This window comes from Pan paniscus, chromosome 6 (genome assembly GCF_029289425.2).
Source record: "Pan paniscus chromosome 6, NHGRI_mPanPan1-v2.0_pri, whole genome shotgun sequence".
In the NCBI taxonomy this organism is placed as follows: Eukaryota; Metazoa; Chordata; class Mammalia; order Primates; family Hominidae; genus Pan; species Pan paniscus.
In genome coordinates this window covers 179,249,764-179,272,988 of record NC_073255.2, presented here as the reverse complement: position 1 = coordinate 179,272,988, position 23,225 = coordinate 179,249,764, and the positions used below count along the sequence as shown (strand labels likewise).

The following is a 23,225-nucleotide window of genomic DNA, read 5'->3' as shown; positions in this document are numbered from 1 at the left end:
AAAGTAAAATTGAAATATATAAAACGAGACCTCTTACAAGGCAATAAGCAATGAATGGTGGAGGGAGCAGTACCTAATGCAGAAAATAAGGATGGATATAACTAAGACTAGCAAAGGGGCTGCTACAGGAAATGATCAGCTTGTACAATGCACATCCACTGATCTGAGCAGCAAACACGAAAGAGATGATTCTGAAACAGGCAGAGGAGCAGCGGGAGATGAGGACACGCTGGTACAAAATAGCATCATAAGGAAGCAAATCAGCTGGGAGACTGTGGATTAGATGACTTTGCTTTCTCCTGTCTCCTGTGACAGCTGAACTGGACCATTTTCCTCTCCAAGGATTTGCTCCTGCACCCTGAGTTAGAGGCCCCTGGGATTTGCTCCTCGTCAGATTCCCGTGGATGAACTCCCACTCCCTCCTTGTTGAGCACAGTCTGAAGGAGAGGTCATCTCTCCCTCCCCTTCAATCCCACAGTATTGGGGAATGGCACAGACTTCTCAATTGGCATCGATCTCTCTCATGGCATGCTCACATGCCCCCTAACTGTGCCTTTTCATTTCCACTAGACTGAAAGTTAGATGTAGGCAATGAAACTTAACACCTTTATCATAGATACCCAAGTAACTGCTCTCAAAATTATTGCTATTTCTTTCACCGCCTTGGGTTACAGCTGAACTTTCCTGTACAGCACAATTTCCTGTAAAGGCACAATTTCTTAATGTGGCTTAACCACAAAAACCTTCCCAAGTGCCAAAAACAATATAACTACCAAGGGATTGCTCTCCTCATTGGTGAGAAGGCACAATAAAACAAAAACAAAGAAAATTTTGTCAAATACTTTAAAGGAGACACAGAACCCCAGTCCCTCTTATACAAACATCACTGTTTGGCCTCCCTCTACCTAAGAGACAGGCAGAGCCATTCCTGTGCCCTGCACCTGGTGGGAAAGCCCTGCTGGAGCCTGTGGGGAGCTGGTGAGGATGAGCCTTGGTGATTCTGCCCCCAGAGCAGGGATTCTCAGGGAGCTCTGGACAACTTCCAGGGACTGAGATGGAGAGTGGCCACACTCCGTCTTGAAGAGGAGAATATTGAGCGTGTGACCCTTCTGACCTCTCAGCCTAAAGTAAAAGCAGAGTCATTCCTGACTGGTGGGGAGCTGCTTAGTCTCCAAAGCAAAATTGTCCTTTTTACAGGGTCTCTCGTTGCCACAGAAGAATAGCAGGGCTGTAAGTGTTTCACAACCCAGAGTTGCTGCTTGGCCATCTCTGTTCCCAATGACTCCAGCATCTGAATATTCCATGCAAGGAAAGATAATTTGTAAATAATGAACTGGTTCAGTGATACATTTAGTTACATTCAAAATACTTGTCATGTTCCAGACTGGCATGCTTGCAGGAGACACAGAGCTACAGAGCAAGAGAATTTGGGAGCTGGATAGAAATGGGAGCAATCAAGGCCCCCTTAGATGATGGCTTCTAAGAACAGAGTAGAGGAGACATAAATTCTGAGCCCTTTTGTCCCTAAAAGACATGGCATAACAGGGACATCAGAAAATACTCCAGTGATGTGCTGATAAACTGGGTGTCTGTGAAGGTGGGGGCATGGCTGGTAGCATTTGCTAATTTCTGTTGTACCAACATACCCACCATGGCAGATTTCAAACTCCCAGCATGGCTTCACTGAACAGGGAGCTGGGAAAAGTATGCCTATTTGATTCTTCTGACTCATACAAGCTGGCTCCAGCACATCCCTAGACTCAAGAGCAAAGCTTTCAAAGTTCTTCAATGCTTCCTACTCAACATACTAAAATGAGGCCACAGCAACTATAGCACACCTCATTGTTTTCATGAAAAGATCAGAGTGTGTGATCCTGGGTCTTGGAATGGACAAAGGGATGTTTGTGCAGAGAAAGGATTTCTGAGTCCTCTGAAGCTGCCAAGATAACAGAGCAAATAGCTATGTTGGTTGGTTGGGGAGCCGCTAGCCTTTGACTTGATGTAATTACTGTGAAAGTTTTCTCCTGCTTAACTTAAGACAACAGAATGATTTCATTAGAACAGAAACCGCATTCCTTCCTATTTGTTCATTAGTACCATCTACCCTTTGCTCCTCTTGCATGTTCATTCTCAGTATAAATTGGAAGCCCTGCTCGTTTTTGCTACATGTTCTTTCAGCGCCGTTGACAACTGTGGACTGTGTTCTCTTCAGCCTCAGTGTCAGAGCTTGTCCACTGTTAGGACCAGGTATCTCAGGAGTCACATGGAGGAAAGTGGCAGCAGTTAGACAAAAGGTCTAGGGAGACAGGGAATTCCCATCTGTGCCCTGGACTTACTCAGTCCCAGGAGACACAGGGCACCTGAGCAAGGAGGGATTTGATGACGACACAAGAAAAAAATGGGTCAACAGCAACTCCCCGCCAGTGACCATCATTCTCTGGAGAAAGGAATTTGGTGTCTGTACCACACCACAATTTCTGATCAGTGAATTTGGAAGGACTATGATGCCCTTCCTAGCTATGAAAGACTCAGGACACCTCTATCATGGTTGCGTCTGGGACACTGAGTCCCAGACTTGGAGAAGTGGTCTGTCGCCAAGGACTCCCAGAAACCCAGGATCCATAATCACATCAGCTCTGACCAGTGCATTTGCTTTCACAGATACATACTGCAGCAGCACCCACAGATAGGTGGAAGATTCTATTGCAATATAATCATTGTACTTCTATTTATAACAAGTACTATATAGTACTATCTATTATGAAAAATAAAATAAAAAGGAATAGATTCACTATTATAAATAAATCACTTCTTGAGTTAAAGGCCTCGGTAAAATTATTTCAAATCAAATGAGTTGGACAACAATGAAAACACTCAGAGTCTAAAAATCAGATTTCCTGAGGGAATTGATGTGAACAGGCAGCAGTGGTGAATGCATGCTTCTGTCTATCAGGACAGTAGCAATGGCAAATGGAAATAAAATAAAGGATACAAGTGGCTTAAAGTAGGCAGAAGAAATGAAGTCTTCTTGTTACCATGATTGTATTTATCAAGTAAGGACCACGGAAGTTGCACAGACCTTTACTTCAAACAGGAAGAGAGGTTCGATATTTTGTTGCAGAAATTTCCAAGGTGACAGGAATAGAAGAGGCTTTAGAAGAAAGATGTTCCTGGGGATGTAGCCTCAGACCTTCCAGATGCCCCAAAATATGCAGGAGAAGAGCATGTTTCCTGCCCTTGACAACCTCATATATGTGGGCAACACAGCAGCCTCCAAGACCTATAGAAGATGCATGTCTGCCCTGAGGGCGAAGGCTAAGACACCCACTCCTTGTTTGGAGCAGTGAGCTGGCTCCGAGCCCTCCTAGAGTACAGTGGGCCGTGATTGTTTTCACCACCTACATTTGCAGTCACTGTGTTTCAGGAATGAATCTGTGGTCTCTTTCAACCCAAAGGACAGCCAATGTCCAAATCTACTTATTTCCCACAAAAAGTGAGGATTAAAGATAGGCCTCTATTAAGGGTCTCTAGGAGGTGCAAGGAGAGAGAAGGATGAGGTTTGTGAGCAGGAAGGACGCGACTGTGCCACGCTGTGGCTAAGCTTCTGGCACAGAGATACACAGCCGAGTCGCCCTGCTCTGTGCGCTGGATCTTCAGGTGGAGAAAGATCCTCAGACCTCTCTGTGGAGAATTGATCACTGGGCAGCCCTGATTTATCTTGTTGAGTTTCATCCTGGAAGGAAGTCAGAAACTCTTGGCCCTGCCCCAGGGTCTGTCGGTACCAATAAAGGGTTACATGACCCGAAATTGGATCACACCTGGGAGCTACATCCTGTCCCCTCTGTGTGACTTCGTACCTTGGGGACTGGGAGACTCCAGCACCTGTGTGATCTGTGGAAATAGAATTTGGCAACAGAATAAGGAAAACATCTGTAGTCATCGCACACACACACACACAAACACACACACACCTACACACAGAGAAAAAATAAAACTACTTGATGTTCTGAGGACTCACCTGTCCCTAGGAAACCCAGGACCACCCAGCATAGGAGCCTGGTGCCCATGGCAGGGTCAGGCCAGGATGGGGGCTTTACCAGATCAGTGTCACTGTGAGCAGGAGCAGAGGATGAGGAATGTCCTTGTCTCTACAGGGCAGTTCCCACAGTAACATCACTTCCTCTCTCAATCCCCAGGATGTCAGGGTCACAGTATTTATATTAGAACACACTTTAAATATTTATAAGCTCCCTTTTAACAACATCAATGCCTGGCTCATTGCTTTGGGCTCCTATGCTGTCTGGAGCCAGAGGCCTCACACTGCATCTCTGAGTTCATCTTCTCATCCTACAGCCACTCCTCTGTCTGCTGGGCATGTTCTGTAGGATGTGCCAACAGCATCCCCAAAACAAGGCACCAAGGCATTAGCTCATTGTCTATCCTGCAATTCAGGGTCCCCTCTGCAATCCCCATTCATGCCCCAGCCTCCTGCATTCCCTCAGTCACACGTGCCCAACGGGGCAGCCCCATCACATGGGTTACCTCACAAACTGCCCTCATGCCTTTCTTCTGGAATCATTTCCCACCTTTCTTAACTGTAATTCAGAAAAGAAACCTTGATAGCAAACTCACAGCAGTCATTTTTCATATTCCCCTTCTAAAAGTTTTTTTTTTAATCAATCTTACCTTAAATGAAGGAGAATGATAATTGAGCTAATGGTTATTTTTAACCACTGTCTTGACTTACTGTTGTTCTCCATCTATTCCTATGGGACGTATTTGTCTTTTCTTTCTGACGGCTTTCAAAATCTTCTCTTTGTCCGTCATGTTCTACAATTTGCTTATGACTTGACTGTCTTATTTGAGATTCATTGTGATTCTGGAAACTCTGAATTTAGGTCCTTAAACACCTCAAAAAACTTCTCAGCTAACATCTCATAAATATCACCTCATAACATTCTACCTATTTTATCTGTCTGAAAATTCAATCATATGCAACAAAAAATGGGAAATTATGAAAAATATGCATATTCTAGTATATGGGAAACATCCATTTTTTTCTTCCCTGTTCTCTAACTTCTTTCATATTTCACTTTTAATTTTCCGTGCTGCATTCTAGATCACTCCTGCAGATCCATCTTTGAAATCACTAAAAATCTCTGTAGGAGGAGCTAATCAACTGTTTGACTTTCCATTTAGTTTTCAGTGATTGTATGAGGCATTCCTAGATATATTTTTTGACAATTGCTATGAAAGTTGATGGTTTCAGGCATTGTCTTTTTCCTAGTTTCAGTTCCCCGTCATGTTCATTTAAATGTAGCTCACCAAAATTTCATATCTTATAATGCCAAAATTTCGAGTCTTCAGGTTTGCACTTCAAATGTTTGTTGCTTGTGCTCATGTTTCCTCATTGCTTTCTCCTAATATTCTTCATACTGGGAATCCATTTGTTCGATGGTAGTCTGTGACATTCCAGTGAGGCCCAGAGTGAGAGTGAATAACACTAAGAGTCAGTCATTTTTACAGCCATCTCCAGTCTAACTCCCTAATGTATGGCGCCAATAACTGCTGCACTCTAGGCTGCCAAATACACACATGACAAAGGTCGGTAGGGTCAAAAATGCTCTCAGGACACTCCCAAGGAAAAATTCAGAATAGAATTCAAATTTTCTAATTATTTTTAATAAAGCTCTTTCATAAATAAATGCCATTAAGCCATGTAGTCATCATGACATTTTCTTCTAAGGAGAAATTACACATACATATTTATAAATACATATATACTCATACATATATAGACCCTCTGGGTGAGGGAGACTTCAGACATAGTATTAAAAGAAAAGTTAGTCACCAGCGTCTGGAACATCTACATACAAATTGTGTCCACATTCACCTGGGCAGCACAGGTGTCCCCCGGAGAGGAGTCCATGGACCGTGGCAGGTCGAGACAGTTGTGTGATCTGATGCCTTAATTTGGGAGAATCCATCCTGTGCTGGATTGTGTTAAGTCAACTTTGCAAATGTAAGAGTCTGACTTTCCCAGAATGCCATTTCTGTTATCATTCTGGTTAGAGATGGTCAAGGATACATTTGGTAAAATTTAGAAGACAGATATAAAACAGTCACTATAACAATTGGCAAATCATTGTGGTCAGACAGTGAGAGTCAGTGTCCAGCAGATACAGAGGCATCCAACAGACCTAGGAAGTCCTGTTCCTTCTGCACCCTGTGTACAGTTCATCTTCCCAAATGCTGGCCAACAGCAGCCAGGCTGCCCACAGTGTTTGGCAGTGCACCTGCAGGGGTGGCCCCCATAGACAAGGAACAGCTTCCCCAGAAGCAGGTTTCCTTGGCCTTTTCCTGTGCTCCCGGCTCAAGGTCCCACTGCATGTCCTGGTATGCTCTGATCCTCTCATGTCCCTGCCACTCTATCCTGTCCTGCCCAGAGCTTCAGGAGCCCTGACTACTGACTGGCTCCCTCACCTTCTGACTTCTCTCCTCCGGACCTTGTCTTCCTCAGCTCCTCCCACATATGCATAAAGTCTAATTCTGATCATAAATCTTTTACACTCACAAACCTGTAGTGGCTCTGTTTTATTGATGCAAACCTAATGGAGATTTTCTTACCAGAAGTGGTTTCAAGGAACAACCTTTAAGGATGGAATTCTAGAAGTGGATCTCTGATCTGTCTAGATTTTTTGTGGGGAAAGATCCTGAAAGAGAGCACAGAGACCTGGAGGAGGTCAGGTACTGCAGCCACAAGAGAAAGCCTTGAGCCAGGTGTGGCCGCCATGATAGTGATTCCCCATCAATTTCCAAGATCGACCTGAGCCCAGCAATCAAAGGGGTGGGCTTTCTTGTACTTAATGCTAGACCTCTGCCAGTTTACAGTAGATGTAGTGTGTTCCTACTATTGGTTCGTCCACCCACTCATCACTCATTCAGCCTCTCGTTCACTCATCCATTCTCTGTGAAATGGGTATCCCCACACGCCAGGCACTGACGTTGTTAATGCAGCAGGCACAGCCTTAGCTCTCATGGGCTCAAAAATTGAGTGGAGAGGCCGAGCGCGGTGACTCATGCCTGTAATCCCAGCACTTTCGGAGACCGAGGCAGGTGGTTCATGAGATCAGGAGATCGAGACCATCCTGGCCAACATGGTGAAACCGCATCTCTACTAAAAATACAAAAAAGAATTAGCTGAGCATGGTGGCACATGCCTGTAATCCCAGCTACTCAGGAGACTGAGGCAGGAGAATCACTTGAATCAGAGTCAGAGTTTGCAGTAAGCGGAAATCATGCCACTGCACTCCAGCCTGGTGACAGAGTGAGACTGTCTCAGTAAAAAAAAAAAAAATTGGGTAGAGCACAAAAATCATCAGACAAGTATCTGAGAAAGCCTAATTGTCCTAAGGGTTACTAACAGACATATGATTCTATGAGAGCTTATGAGAGGAAAATTGATCTCAGCTGGGCGGCGAGGGATTGCTTCCTGCGGGAGGGCAGATCATTCTGAGATCTGAAGCACAGGTAGGAGCTGGCCACTAGAGAAAGGAAGGCTCCATCCAGGGCAGAGGAAATGGCCTTTGAAGTCTCTGTGATGGGAAGGAAGGAGTCTCAGAAGAGGTGCTCCCCCCATGGCTGCAGTAGAGAGGGGCGGGGAGGCGGGGGATGGAAGGTGACTGCCCAGATAGGAAAGATAGGCCACAGGACAGACCATGGGTGGGGCGGGGGAGGGGAAAACTCTAGATAGAGGAAGCAGCATGCTCACCAGGGAGAGGACAGCCTAGATGGATCTGAAATACAAATCCTGTTTCATCCTGGGGGCCTCGGAGTCAGGATGATGGGTAGAAAAGTAGGAGCTGGGGAAGCCCTGGCCCAACCCCAAAAGGAGAGCTCAGAGGATAGACCAGAGAGAGCAACAAAGGAGACATCTGAGGACCTGGGACCAGTCCAGGCCTGGCTGAGATGGCTGCAGGAGCACCTGGCACAGACTGAGGCTCATACTCTCCGGGCCACTTAGGGCCACTCGGGGTTCCAAGGTCCCCATTGCAGAAAACTCTGCCCAGGTCATCCCTGAGTCTTGGGTGGGGGAGGAGGGCAGAGCCTCCCTGCCTTTATGTGCAGAGAGGAGATGGCCTTGTAGTGCTGTGGAGTAACTGCTGGCACAGAAGTACACAGATGTCTGGGAGGGAGCAGCCGACTCCAGCCTGAGCGGGAAATCCTCTGTGGTTGATCTGGAGACATTGTAGCCATTCGGGACTTCTCCTTTATCAGTGATACCAGCACCAACTGAGTAATAAATCAGCTTCAGCCCCATGCCTGGGTCTTGTCGATACCAGTACATGTAGTTATGGTTCATATCCTGGGCACACTGCAGTGTCATGCTCTGTCCTATCTTCAGGATGCGGAATTTTGGGGTCTGAGTGACACCAGCATTCACTGGACCTGCAGAGAAGGAAACAGCTGATGCTGCAGCCCCAATGGAAAGGGGCTGGGCCTTGAAATCTATGCAAGGGGCCCTGCCCAGGACCCACCTGCCCACAGGAGAGAAAAGGCTGCACAGCACAGGAGGCTGATGCTCATGGCAGGTACTCCAGGACGGAGGGGTCTTCTGTATCTGTGCATTGATGAAAGGGGAACAGGACTCTCAAGGAAGTCATTCTGAGACCTCATTCTCCCTGCCTGGGCCCCAGAGCCTTCCTGTCAGGAGAGGCCACGCCTCTTCCCCAGATGGTTCAATCCAAAATAAATGTGCCAGAGAACAGCTGACAATGAGAAGAAAACATTTGTCTGAATTAAAACAAGTCTACAAGATTTTCATAACCTTTGGTAAACAGTTTGTAATTCACTGTAAATTTTATTTTTTCAATGATATAATTAATAGTCTGGTGTTAGTTATCTACATAGTGCTGTAGTCTAGAGTCTTAGGGCAATTCCTCATGTCTTCCTGGTGTTTTTGACTACTGCGTCCCAAATACTCCTTCAAGTATCATTTTCTAATTTGCTTAATTGACCATAATCCTGTTTAAAATCCATTGTCTATATTGGTTTTCTCTGTTATTAGCTTTCCAGATCCCACGGGCAGGCTCATTAACATTGGAGGAATCATTTTGCTCTGTTTCTTGTCAATCCACTGACAGATGAGACTCCTGACAAGCCCAGCTGAGCACCTTCAGCTCCTCCCAGGGCTCTTGCTTTCCATGCCTGGGGTGAGACCACAGCAGGCAGAACCACCTCACGCTGCTGACTGCCCTCTCTGTATGGATGATGGTGGCCACCCAGCACTGCCCATGACCTATGGACACAAACGTGGCCTGATGCATGATTAGGCCACAGCTCCTCACAGAGCTCCTCACAGAGCTCCCTGATCTAGTATATCCCTATCACTGTCTCTGCTACATCTTGTGATGGGAATAATTTTCTCAAAATTCAGGTCTTCTGGTTGTAGGCCACTAACCACTTACACACTCTAGTACCTCCCCACTGCCAACACCATGATGCTTCTATCTGCAGTGCTGTAGGGTACACAGGCTCTCTTAACCCTGGTGTCCGATCTGAAGACAGCCCCAGATGGTTCTAGACTTCCCCTCTGTCAAAGTCCAGTGACCCCTCTATCAATTCCACATGGAAGCAGGCTGACTGGCCTTCATCTGCCTCCACCATTTATTAGCTCTGAGACCATGGGCAAGGCCATTCATTAACTTTCTTGGATTCTAGCCTCATCTAGACTCATCTATAAAACAAGACTAACATTCCCCTCAATGCTTTATGAGGATGAACTGAGATATCGTGTAGTCTCTGTTAGGTTTGATAAAGGTCTATCCTTTTATCCGTCCCTGTCTCCTCATGCAGGAGGAACCAATGGAGCTCTCAAACCTGCCAGGATTATGAGTGATGGAAACGCTGGAATCATCAACTGGGTGCTGGGGTGAGAGGAACTCGGAAGCACAAAGAGGCCATTCAGTCACTTTGGAAAAGATCTGGCAGAATTTAGGAATCAGACAATAGAGCACGAATGTACCTGTCTACCCTCATTATGCAATGTGAAGCAGCTAATAGGAGCAAGTTAGATCTATATCAACCAATCTGGAACAATAAAGACCAGGGTATATTAACAGAAAAGAGTATGCATGTGGCAGGTAAAGTGTACAGGTGAACCCATTTTCTGTAGGTGTACTTGGGTAGAAAGGTGTGCATGAACACAGAAAAGAGGGGTGAAGAGAAGCACACCAGAGTGTTAATATTGGTTATGAGTGGAAGGTGGGATTGGATTGGAGAGCATTATTGACATTTTCATTATATATATTATTTAATTTGTTTATTAAAAGTTCTTAACCACATGCAAGCTTTAAGTTGACACTTTTCGTCAGACATCAGAATTTGTAGTGTCTAAATGGGCAAAGTACAGAAAGCTTCTGTTTATGGAACCCCCTATAATGGCCCATTTATTTTTTTTTAGTAAACCGAGGAGAAAGTGTGCTCCGTAAAAGCACACGAGCTCCTGGTGAACACGGTCTCTGACTGCTGCGGAGGGTGAGCATCTAGGTCGATACATTTGATGGTGAGGTCAGTTTGGCTGATTATGAACTAATAAGGCTTCTACCTCTGAAAGCCTGGTCACCACGGGGAAGTGGAGGATCTCAACCTTGTTCTAGAATAGCCTTTGAATAGCCCCCTGATTGGAAAAGGAAGAGAAATAAGCACCCTCTAGTGCCTGCATTTCCAAACTCAGTGAGAGCTCATTTCCAGTTTTACATTGTTCAAGCTTTAGAAATGCTCTTTGTTTCTGATCCAAGTAGCAGTATTATTACAATGTCGATTGTAACGATATTCCAGCGTTTATCAACAGCACACAGCTTTCTCAAATACACCTTTAGTGAGTGGGTGGAAGAAAATGCTGTCCCTAGGGAAGATGTTCTGACTTTGGTCTGTTTAAGGTTCAATTATTTAAAATAGCTAGTCTATTTTTGGTCTTTATTGCCTAAAGAGGTAAAACTTCATTCGTATTAAAAGCATAGATGCAAATCATTCCAGCAAAATTGGGGCTTCGGTCTATCTGTGGGCCATCCTTGGTGATTGTATATTTGATTATTTCCACCCAGAATGGCTCTCACAATTCTTCAGGGACTAACACATAGCCCTGCTCTATATGTGGAGCCTCTGCCTCACAATCAGCCTTTCCTAACTGGCAAAGGAGGGTAACAAGCAAAGGTCTCTGTTCAGTGCCCTGAACCAAAATCAGGTGTGGGCTGGAGGAAGCTGGTGACCATGAACTCTGTGTCTCTGGCATTGCCCACCAATTCATGGAAATGGAGACTAATGATATAGTTCAGTGTAGCAGCCACCATGGCCTCAAAGACACCCAAAGAATGGAGAAGCCATTTGTTTTTTTCTCCATGACCTTTGTTTTTTTTTTAGAAAGAGTCTTGCTCTCTCACCCAGGCTGGAGTACACTGGTGGGATCTCAGCTCACTGCAAGCTCCACCTCCCCGGTTCACGCCATTCTCCGGCCTCAGTCTACTGAGTAGCTGGGACTATAGGCGACTGCCACCACGCCTGGTTAATTTTGATTTTGTATTTTTAGTAGAGTTGGGGTTTCACATGTTAGCCAGGCTAACCTGACCTCATCATCTGCCCTCCTTTACCTCCCAAAGTGCTGGTGTTACAAGCATGAGCCACTGCACCCAGCCTCCATCACCTTTTAATGCCAGTATTTAATGCTATATTTCACACCACTCTTCCAATGATTAGGTGCCGTGTGTCTGTGAGACTCCCAAATCCAGGACACCTGTGAGGGAAGGACATTGAAGGAGGAGACAAGCCAGGAAGGCGATGGGCAGATAGGAAATTCAGTCCTGCAGAAGGGCTTGGATCCAGTTACTCATCCATGACAGGGATTTCTCCTCTCTTTCCAGGACTCATTAGATCCTAGGAGATGAAGGGATAGAAGTTCCCGCTTAATGCGTCCAGACTTCTGAAACACTCTACATGGGAACCCAGAAGGCCTTTCACTATCCATCCTTTATTCTTTCAAGATTGGCCACTGGCACCTGGAACCGCTGTTTGTACTGATGATAAAATCAGGAACAAAACATCCACAATTTCTAAAATGATGCGTTTTACAGTCTAGAGCGCAGGAGAAGAGTCCATTAGTCACCCGAAGTCATGGAAAATGACAATGGTGTTAAATCTATGAATACTAACGCACATTATAAGCTGTGAGGATTTATATTAAGGAGGTGCAGCCTAGGAAAACTGTTGAAGGAGTGTATCCCTAGAGATGGTAGTGGTTAAACTAAGATTTGGAGCAAGAACAAAAAAGAAGAGACTTGTGTTGACCCAGAGGATACAGCATGGAGTGGAAAGGGCTTTGGTGGGAGGAGCATGACGTGTGAGGAATGGCCTGAACTGAGGCATCTGTGGTTGACCTGGAGGTGAGGATGCAGAGGAAGGGAGAGGACAGCTGGGAGCGGACATCACGTGGAGGAGGCTGAGGACTGATATGAGCGTGGTGTGGGGAAGATGGAGTTGTGAATGCTGACAGGGAAAAGAACATAGACCTGTGTTGTCAATGCTGTCTGCAAATATACAACTTCGAATGAGCTTTCCTTTCTGAGAACAACTGAAGAAAAGGACTTCTGAGGCCAGAGCTGCAGGAGGGGCCTGGAAGAGAGGCTGCATCCTCTCACATCATGGTAAAATACATCCCATCGTCCAGCTGAGACTGGCCTGGAAGAGAAGCTCAGCACAGGGCAGAGTTTCCCATGCACAGAGCTGCTCAGAAATCTGAGGGCCCCAGCCTGGGCAGTGTTGGGGACACTTCTATGGGACAACGTCTTCCACTGCCTGGATCACGGTCTCGTGAAGACGAGGCCACCTATATCTTCCACTGAGCATTGTGTGCAGAGGAAGGTGGCTGTGGGGTGACTGCTGGTGCAAGAGGGCACAGAGGTCTGGGAGAGGATGTCTGACACCAAGGCCACATATTTAGCTTTGAGAGAAAGTTACAGACCCTCAGCAATTTCTCTATAGTGTGTGCTGGGACAGATCAGCTGTGCACCAGCTTCGGCTCCTATTAACACCTACATATGTAGTCATGGATGGCAGTCTTAGGCATCTCCATGTTGCTTCGTGTCCTGCCTTTGTTCTCTGGTATCTTGGGATCTGGTTATCCCAGATTCTATGAAGTCTATGATAGAAGGAAGTTGAGTGCCCAAAGAGGGACCTCAATAATGTAGACCTGTGGTAAAGGCTTAGGCTAGGATGTGGTAAGCCAAGGAAAAGGCTTTAGGGGACTCACCTGCCCCCAGGAGGTAAAAAGCCGCACCATTGAGGAGTCTGGTGGCCAAGGCAGGGTCAGGGAAAAATCGGCAAATTGTGGGAGGTTTTTCAGCTTGTGCGTTGGGGACATAATTCCTGGATGTCAGTAAAGTCACTGGTGATGCCACTGCCCCTGCCAGCTAGTGATTCTGCCCTCTGCCTGCTATTCCTCCCTCTACCTGCTGCAACCTTCAACCTGAAGTCCAGTCATAAACATTCGCCCATGTTGTCTCTGCTTCTGGCTGTCTTTCTTCTACAAGACAATAGACAGACAAGGTTCATGATAATTTGCCTTCCACTTACCTCTCCACTGTCAGCACTAGGTGTCCACTTTAGAGCTCTTTTTGACAGATGATTGCTTCTTCACTGAACATATGTGCTTCCCTCCAATTCCTAGGTCTCTATCTTATTTCTCACATGAGATATATTTCAGGTTCATTTATTCTTATTGGTGAAAATCCAAACTTAAATTTTAGTAGAATAAATTAAGAAAAATATCTTTAGACATTTATAAGAGAAAGCAGTTTTTGTCTACACACAAACAAAATTGTTTTTAGTTATTGTTGCATTAAATTAAACTTGTGTAAAACACCATAAAAAATGAAAATGTAGGCTGCAGACTGGGGAAAGACAAAGGGAATGCATATAAATGATTTTTAAAAAGTGTGAAATTTAACATTCCTCAAAGTTTCTAATGAAGAGGCCAGAGTAATGACCCCTGAAGACATGTAAGCCTCTACTGAGGCCCTGCTGGTCACTAGATGGCAGTTTGAGGGCTCTGACTTACTGACCAGGACACAGAAGGTGATGATGGAGCAGGAGGGTAGGTGGAAAATGGATGGACTACTTTGTTTCCTACTTCTGGTCCTTACAAGCCAGGAGACACTGGGGAAAATGACTGAATGTCCCTGAGACTTCCGTCTGTCAAGGAAGAATAAGAATGATTGATGTGCAAGGTTGTTGAAAGACTTTAAGCTATATAACAAATTCAAAGAATCTAGCACACATCTGGGGCTCCGCAGTCACTCTTCTACTGAAGTTACCCAGGAAGGGACAAGCTGCAAGAAGATGCTGCACAGAAGCGGGCACACTCAGGGCATAGGAAACCTGGGCTCTGTTTGGGAGAGCTCTGTGCTCAGTAGGACACAACACATGCCTTCCATACAACTAAAAGCTTCCCTTGCAGGAGTGAAACCCGGGTGGGGCCTGCAGCTCTCAAGTCAAAGCTAAGGCAGGAAGTTTATGTATAGAATGTCAGAGACTCTGCCGGGCTGTGCCAAGCTGCTGGCACAGAGATACAGGGCCGAGTCGTCCAGCTCCAAGGCGTTCACATTCAGCTCAGAGCTATAATTAGGGAACTGGCGACCTGAGAATCTGGGAGAGAAGTTTCCTCTGCCATTCTCTTCCTCCCTATAATACTGAAAGATAAACTGGGGCCCCTGACCCAGGGCCTGTTGGTACCAGGACACAGTGTTGTGCCCAGACTGAGGAGAGCATCTCAGAGTCACTTGCTGTCCTCTCGTTTTGATCAGGTGTGTGGGACTTTGGGTGACTCCAGTCTCCACTGAGCCTGTGGGAAAAGCAGATGGAGGATGAGCACAGCAGAAAGCCTGGAGGTCCTCCCCAAGGTAAAGTGGAGGACACGGGTGGGAAAGCTGAGAATGGGGCTGCTGTCCTGTGCCCAGGACTCACCTGCTCCCAGGAGACAAAGCAGCGCCCAGCAGAGGAGCCCGGGGCCCATTGCACAGTGGGGCAGGCAGCACTGCACCTGATTCAGGGCTTGGTCCTCCTGGGGAAGAACCCAGTGAGTTCTGGGCCTTGATTTTCCTAATGGGAGGGGTATCCTGTGATGTCACTGTCCTGAGTCCTCCCCATGCAGCCTTCCTTATGTCCAGTGCTCAGTGGATGATCCTGGAGTCTCTACCTGTCCTGCAGAGCTGGAGGGATGGGTGAAGGCAGAAGTTTCTGTGGTGACACAGTTGTTCCTCTGCCTACATTGCCCCAGCTCACAGGCTGCCCCATCGCCCTCTCACCCTTCCCCCACCTAGTGTGGTGGTGCTCCATGCTGGAGCTAACACACCTACCCATCAGCGGAGGGTGAGGAGCCTGTGATTAAACCCTCACATTCCAGCTCTTCCTTGTTGTCCTCACATCATCTTTCTGATGCTAGATTCACACCAATGTTTCTTATTATATTTTCCTGTCCCAGTCAACATTCCCAGCCCCTTTCTTCAGTGACCAGTGGTGCAGAGTCCCCAAGATTTAGTCCGTCTGATCAGATCCAAAGCAGACCTGGGTTGTCTATAAATTATTAAGAGTATAGATTCCCCAGAAATAATTCTAGGATTTTAAGAGCTCACAGCACAGGGTTTGGCTTATGGGAGACAGGACAGCAGAGGGAGGTAGGGTCACCATCTGTGCTGGTTTGCAAAATCTATTCCCATGGCTCCCTTCTTGCTGGGTGAAATTTCCTGGTGCCCGAAAGTAGTCACACAGTAGCCTGAATGCTTTGCCGCTTAGATATTTCTTTCAGTTGATATCCTAGTGAATGGCTCATAATTTTATATTCCATAAAGTCCTAGAACAGGACACAATTTTGCCAAGGTTTTTGCTATTTATAACAAGGATGGTATTTGCTTCAATTTCTGATAGCTTGTCCCTCATTTCCCCCTGAGACTTCGCCAGAATTGCCCTTAATGCTCTGTTTTCAGGAGTCTAGGCTTTTGCTAGTCTGCTCCTCCCAATTCTTTCAACCTCTGTCCATTAGCCACTTCCCATTAACCAAAGCTGCTTCTACATTTTCAGGTATTATAACAACAGCCTCATGGTGCCATATTTTCTTTCAATTTCTTTCCTACTGCTATAGAGAAATACCACGGACTGGGCAATGTATAAAGACAAGAGGTTTATTTGGCTTATAGATGTGGAGACTGGGAAGTCCAAGATCAAAGGGCCACAGCTGGTGAGGTCCTCCTGCTGTTATCCAAGGCAGAAGGAAGGTGAAGCAAGCACTTAAGACAGAGAAAACAGCTGAATTCATCCTTTTTATTGGAAGACCATTCCCAGGAAAACTAAGTCACTCCCCCGATAAGGGCATTGATTTCTTTCTGAGGGCAGATCCCTCATGACCTAGTCATAGCTGTCCCACCTCCCAATACCATTACACTGACAAATTTCAACATGAGCTTTTGTGGGGACATGCAAGCATAGCACACACATCTACACTATGAGTCAGTATTTCCACTCTTAAGTGTAGGTTTTAAAAGAAGAAAAAAGAATGCATATGTCCAAAAGAAAGAATTCCACAAGAATGTTCACAACAACTTTATTCATAATAGTTGAAAACAGGAATAACATGGATATCCATCAACAAGAGAATGCACAAAAAATTTGTGGTATATTTATGCAATGGAATATTAGTCATAAGAAAGAATGACCTACTGATACAACAATATGAATACACTTCAGAAATACTAATTTTGGAGAAAAATAACTAATAAATTATGATTCCATTTATATGAAGCTGAAGAATAGACAAAGCTAGTCAATGGTGATAAAAACAGAAAAGTTTTTATCTCTGGGATAGAAATTGATTGGAAAGGAGCATGAGGACACTTTCTTGAGTGATGGAAATTTTTTTTATAATCATTTCAGTTACTGTTGCACTGGTGTATGCAATTGTCAAAATGTACCAGGATGTTTTTGTATTAATATTTGTGTTTTACTCTCTATTAATTATACCTTAATAAAAAGTGTTACTAAAAATTAAACAGCTAAACTGCATAAAAGATGGCAGTCATTTACAAATGTATGCTTGTATTCTGTACAGCCCAATTTAAAAATGCATCACACAAAAAGAAGAAAAGACAGGAACACATGTATCTGTGTAAGATATGGAGAATGTGAGAAGTGGTCAGTGACTGAAATAGGCAACATTGAAATTTGGCATCAAATTAAGCTCAACGGATGAGTGGGCTGAAAAACAAGTGAGGATCAATATCAAGGAACGCTTTAGAAAAACAAAAACTTTCTAAAAATATCTTCATATGCTGTTGAAATCATTCTGAGAACCATGAGCTGCTATAGATTTTATAACTTGGGAAATTGGGCATTCATCAGTCTCACAATTGAACGTTTTTTTGCTTTCTGGCTTTCAACAGATTGGCCAATTGGTGAATTGACTTTTTTGCCCAGCAAGCAGCTTGCTCCCGTCTTTGTGAGTGGGGTCCTGGGAGACCTGGCAGTCCCCCTTTGGCAGCCTCACAGAGGGGAGTTGGGCACAGCACAGACACAGGGGTTCCCTGCCCGTGGGGTTTGCACTCCCTGTGAAGCCTAGCTATGGACCTCCCAGTCCTGCAGTTAATGGATCCCAACTAAAGAAACCTTGCCTCTAGGTATTCGCTTTACCTGTTAGTGCTAAGGAGGGATACAGGCTGGAGAAAAATAAAATGTTTGCTCAATATTATTCTGTAATATTTTACAAGAAAATCAATTGAGGAGTTCATGAATTTTCATCCAAGCCAAAGTCAAGATAATAGCTGAATTCCTTCCTTAATCTACCCTGAGAGGACTCAAACACTGCTCGATGCCCACAAATACTTAGTAGAGACTTATTTGTAGTCTCTTTTTGATAATTCTACTCGTCGATTATCTTCAGGTCTAACGGCACTGTTTGGTGCATCTACTAACATTTTCCTTCTGTAGTTTGTTTACTTAGGTGTTTTAGAAATTGTTGTCAATATTTTTTGCTCTCCAGAGAACACGTGCTTGGTATCCAATGGAATCTAAGCCAAGGTGATGTTATCAGTACGACTTATAAACTTGTAGAATCCCTGATCACTCAAGGAGGTTAAAGCTGTTGCCTGGCGAGACATGCAGGGAAGATGAGGTGCAGCAGAGATGGACTGGACTCAGGGCACAGCCGGCCCCTTGCTTTCGCCTTTTCCTCTGAGGCAGTTGCTCCTCTGTCTGCACCTGCTCTGACACCAAGGCTGCCCCGCCAACATTCTTCAACTGTAGATGTCATTAAAGATTAGAGGGACTTCCCGCCTCTTGCATTGCTGTAGGTAGCCTAGCAATAACTGAAAACTGCTGCAACATCTGCATAATATGGGATCCAAGCCCGAATTTTTCTTAACCCTTTCCCTCCTAGGCTGCTCTCCCAGACTGCCCAGAGTACTTTAGTTCCCAGTGGACCACAGTGCCATCTTGTGGCCAATAAGTGAAGTTTCATCATTGTTTCTTCTGCAATGGCCCAAGGAATGCTGAGAAGTGTCTACAGAGCGAGCTGCCAGAATATTCCAGAAGTGCCATCCCGCAGGTTTTATGAGCAGCTTCCCTAAACCCTCATCCCAACACTACTTCTAACCCTGACTATTGCTTTGAGTTACCAGTCTTAATATCCCACCCTCATTCTGAATAACTCTTATCACATAGCTCCAGTTTATAGCCTAACTTTTTCTCCCTTAAAACTACCATCTAAAGAAAGAGGAACAGAAGGAGAGGAATGAAAGGAAATAATATTTGGTTTTAAATAGTAAGAAAACACAGACGTTGAGGTATAAAGAGATTATTTAACCTGAATGACTAAAGATAAACAAAAATGCCCTCCAAAAATGACAGTGTTACCCCAAAAGCATAGATAAGCAAAAGATGAAGTTGAAAATGTCTATTAATAAAAAGTAAAATTGAAATATATAAAGGAAACCTCTTACAAGGCAATAAGCAATGGTGGAGGGAGCAGTACCTAATGTAGAAAATAAGGATGGATATAGCTAAGACTAGCAAAGGGGCTGCTACTGGAAATGATCAGCTTGTACAATGCACATCCACTGATCTGAGCAGCAAAGAGGGAAGAGATGATTCTGAAACAGGCAGAGGAGCAGCGGGAGATGAGGACACGCTGGTGCAAAATACTATCATAAGGAAGCAAATCAGCAGGGGGACTGTGGAATGTATGACTTTTCTTTCTCCCATCTCCTGTGACAGCTGAAGTGGACCGTTTTCATTTCCAATGATTTGTTCCCGCACCCTGAATTAGATGCCCCTGGGATTTGCTCCTCCTCAGGTTCCCATGGATGAACTCCCTCTCCCTCCTTGTTGAGTATGGTCTGAAGGAGAGGTCATCTCTCCCTCCCCTTCAATCCCACAGTACTGGGGATTGGCACAGACTTCTCAATTGGTTTCGACCTCTCTCATGGCATGCTCACATGCCCCCTAACTGTGCCTTTTCATTTCCACTAGACTGAAAGTTAGATGTGGGCAATGGAACTTAACACCTTTATGATAGGATGCATAAGTGACTGCTTTCAAAATTATTGCTGTTTCTGTCACTGCCTTGGATTATATCAGAACAGGAAAAAAAAGGCACATTTTCTTAATGTCACTTAACCACAAAAACCTTACCAAGTGCAAAAACAATATAACTACCAAGGGATTGCTCTCCTAATTGGTGAGATGGCAAAATAAAACAAAAAACAAAGAAAATATTATCAAATACTTTAATGGAGACCCAGAATCCCAGTCCCTCTTATACAAACATCATTGCATGGCCTCCCTCTAACTAAGAGACAGATAGAGCCATTCCTGTGCCCTGCACCTGGCAGGAAAGCCCTACTGGAGCCTGTGGGGAGCTGTCAAGGATGAGCCTTGGTGATTCTGCCCCAGAGCAGGGATTCTCAGGGAGCTCCGGACACCTTCCAGGGACTGAGATGGAGAGTGGCCATACTCCATCTTGGAAAGGAGAATACTGAGGGCATGACCCTTCTGACCTCTCAGCCTAAAGTAAAAGCAGAGTCATTCCTGACTGGTGTGGAGGTGCTTAGTCTCCAAAGCAAAATTGTCCTTTTTACAGGGTCTCTCGTTGCCACAGAAGAATAGTTGCTACTTGGCCATCTCTGTTGCCAATGACTCCAGCATCTGAATATTCTATGCGAGGAAAGATAATTTGTAAATAATGAACTGGTTCAGTGATACCTTTAGTTACATTCAAAATAGTTGTCATGTTCCAGACTGGCATGCTTGCAGGAGACACAGAATTACAGAGCAAGAGAATCTGGAGGTTGAATAGAAATAGGAACAATCGAGGCCCCCTTAGGTGATGGCTTCTAAGAACAAGAGTAGAGGGGAGGTGAATTCTGAGCCCTTTTGGCCCCACAAGACATGGCATAACAGGGACATCAGAAAATACCCCAGGGATGTGCTGATAAACTGGGTGTCTGTGAAGGTGGGGGCATGTCTGGTAGCATTTCCTAATTTCGGTTGTACCAGCATACCCACCATGGTAGATTTCAAGTGGCCAACATGGCTTCACTGCTTGGGAGCTGGGAAGAGTAATATGCCTATTTGGTTCTTCTGACTCATACAAGCTGGCTCCAGCACATCCCTAGACTCAAGAGCAAAGCTTTCAAAGTTCTTCAGTGCTTCCTACTCAACACACAAAAAATGAGGCCGCAGCAACTATAGCACACCTCATTGTTTTCATGATAGGATCAGAGTGTGTGATCCTGGGTCTTGGAATGGACAAAGGGATGTTTGTGCAGAGAAAGGATTTCTGAGTCCTTTGAAGCTGCCAAGATCACAAAGCAAATAGCTATGTTGGTTGGTTGTGGAGCTGCTACATTTGACTTGAAGTAATTGCAATGAAATGTTTATCCTGCTTAACTCAAGACAACTGAATGATTTCATTAGAGCAGAAACTGATTCCTTCCTATTTGTCCATTAGTAATATCTGCCCTTTGCTACTCTTCTATGTTCATTTTCTGTATAAGTTGGAAGTCCTGATTGCTTTTGTTTCATCTTGTTGCAGCACCGTTTACAATTGTGGACTGTGTTCTGTTCAGCCTCAGTGTCAGAGCTTGCCCACTGTTAGGAGCAGGTGTCTCAGGAGTCACGTGGAGGAAGGTGGCAGCAGTTAGAGACAAGGTCTAGGAAGACAAGGAATTCCCATGTGTGCCCTGGCCTTACTCAGTCCCAGGAGACAGAGGGTACCTGAGCAAGGAATGATTTGATGATGGCACAATAAAAAATGGGTCTAGAGCAGCTCCCTACCAGAGATCATCATTCTCTGGGGAAAGAAATTTGGTGTCTGTACCACCACAATTTCTGATCAGAGAATTTGGGAGGGCTATGATGCCCCTCCTAGCTATGAAAGACTCAGGGCACCTCTATCATGGCTGCGTCTGGGACACTGAGTCCCAGACTTGGAGAAGTGGTCTGATGCCGAAGACTCCCTGAAACCCATGATCCATAATCACATCAGCTCTGACCAGTGCATTCGCTTTCATAGATACAAACTGCAGCAGCACCCACAGACGAGTTGAAGATTCTGTTACAATATAATCATTGTACTTCTATTTATAACAAGTACTATATAATAAAATATAATATGCAAAATAAAAGAAAAAGAAATATATTCAATATTATAAATAAAACACTTCTTGAGTTAAAGGCCTCAGGAAAATGATTTCAAATCAAATGAGTTTGACAGCAATGAAAACCCTCAGAGTCTAGAAATTAGATTTCCTGAGGGAATCAAGGTGAACGGGCAGTGGTGGTGAATGCATGCTTCTGTCTATCAGGACAGTAGCAATGGCAAATGCAAACAAAATAAAGGATACACGTGGCTTAAAGTAGGCAGAAGAAGTGAAGTCTTATTGTTATCACCATTGTATTTATTAATAAGGACCACAAATTTGCAAAGACGTTTACTTTATAGGAAGAGATGTTTGATATTTTGTTGCAGAAACTTTCAAGGTGACAGGGGTAGAACAGGCCTCAGAAGAAAGATGTTCCTGGGGATGTAGCCTCAGACCTTCCAAATGCTCCAACATATGAAGAAGAGGCGTGTTTCCTGCCTATGACAACCTCATGGATGTGGGCAGCACAGCAGCCTCCAAGACCTACAGAAGATGCATGTCTGCCCTGAAGGCCAAGGCTAAGACACTGACTCCTTGCTTGAAGCAGTGAGCTGGCTCGGAGGACTCCCATGATTGTTTTCACCACCTACATTTGCAGTCACTGTGTTTCAGGAATGAATCTGTGGTCTCTTTCTACCCAAAGGACAGCTGAGGTACAAATCTACCTTTTACCCATGAAAAGTAAGGAGCAAAGAGAGGCCTCTGTTAAGGGTTTGTAGGAGCTGCAAGGAGAGAGAAGGATGAGGTTTGTGAGCAGAAAGGAGGCGACTGTGCCACGCTGTGGCTAAGCTGCTGGCACAGAGATACACAGCTGAGTCCCCCTGCTCTGTGCGCTGGATCTTCAGAGTGGAGACGGATCTCTCAGGCCTCTCTGCAGAGAACCGACCACTGGGCCGCCCTGATTTGTCTCGTTGAGCATCACTCCGGAAGTAAGTCAGAACCTCTGAGCCCTGCCCCAGGGTCTGTCGGTACCAATAAAGGGTTACGTGACCTGAAATTGAATCACACCTGAGAGCTACATCCCGTCCCCTCTTTGCGACTTTGTACCTTGGGGACTGGGAGACTCCAGCACCTGTGTGATCTGTGGAAATAGAATTTGGCAACAGAATAAGGAAAACATTTGTAGTCATCGCACACACACACACACACAAGCCTACACACAGAAAAAAACTGAAACTACTTTGTGTTCTGAGGACTCACCTGTCCCTAGGAAACCCAGGACCACCCAGCAGAGGAGCCTGGTGCCCATGGCAGGGTCAGGCCAGGACGGGGGTTTTACCAGGTCAGTGTCACTATGAGCAGGAGCAGAGGATGAGGGACGTCCTTGTCTCCACAGGGCAGTTCCCACAGTGACATCACTTCCTCTCTCAATCCCCAGGACCTCAGGGCCCCAGCATTTCTATTTGAACACATTTGGGTGCTGCTTTAAATATTTATAAGCTCCTTTTTAACAACATCAATGCATGGCTCATTGCTTTGGGCTCC

General features: G+C 45.1%; 3 gene segments (V, D, J or C); all 3 read right to left on the bottom strand.

Moving 5' to 3' along the window:
• Positions 1-3,477: 3,477 nt before the first annotated feature.
• Positions 3,478-4,067, bottom strand: LOC129398288 (T cell receptor beta variable 7-8-like). The segment is given in 2 exon segments: positions 3,478-3,891; positions 4,019-4,067. Coding segments are annotated over 2 exon segments (463 nt in total).
• Positions 4,068-6,709: 2,642 nt separating this feature from the next.
• LOC100984334 (T cell receptor beta variable 6-6-like) lies at positions 6,710-8,664 on the bottom strand. The segment is given in 2 exon segments: positions 6,710-8,448; positions 8,538-8,664. Coding segments are annotated over 2 exon segments (642 nt in total).
• Positions 8,665-19,252: 10,588 nt separating this feature from the next.
• On the bottom strand, positions 19,253-23,004 carry LOC100984691 (T cell receptor beta variable 7-4-like). The segment is given in 3 exon segments: positions 19,253-19,659; positions 22,534-22,821; positions 22,941-23,004. Coding segments are annotated over 3 exon segments (393 nt in total).
• Between the last annotated feature and the right edge of the window lie 221 nt (positions 23,005-23,225).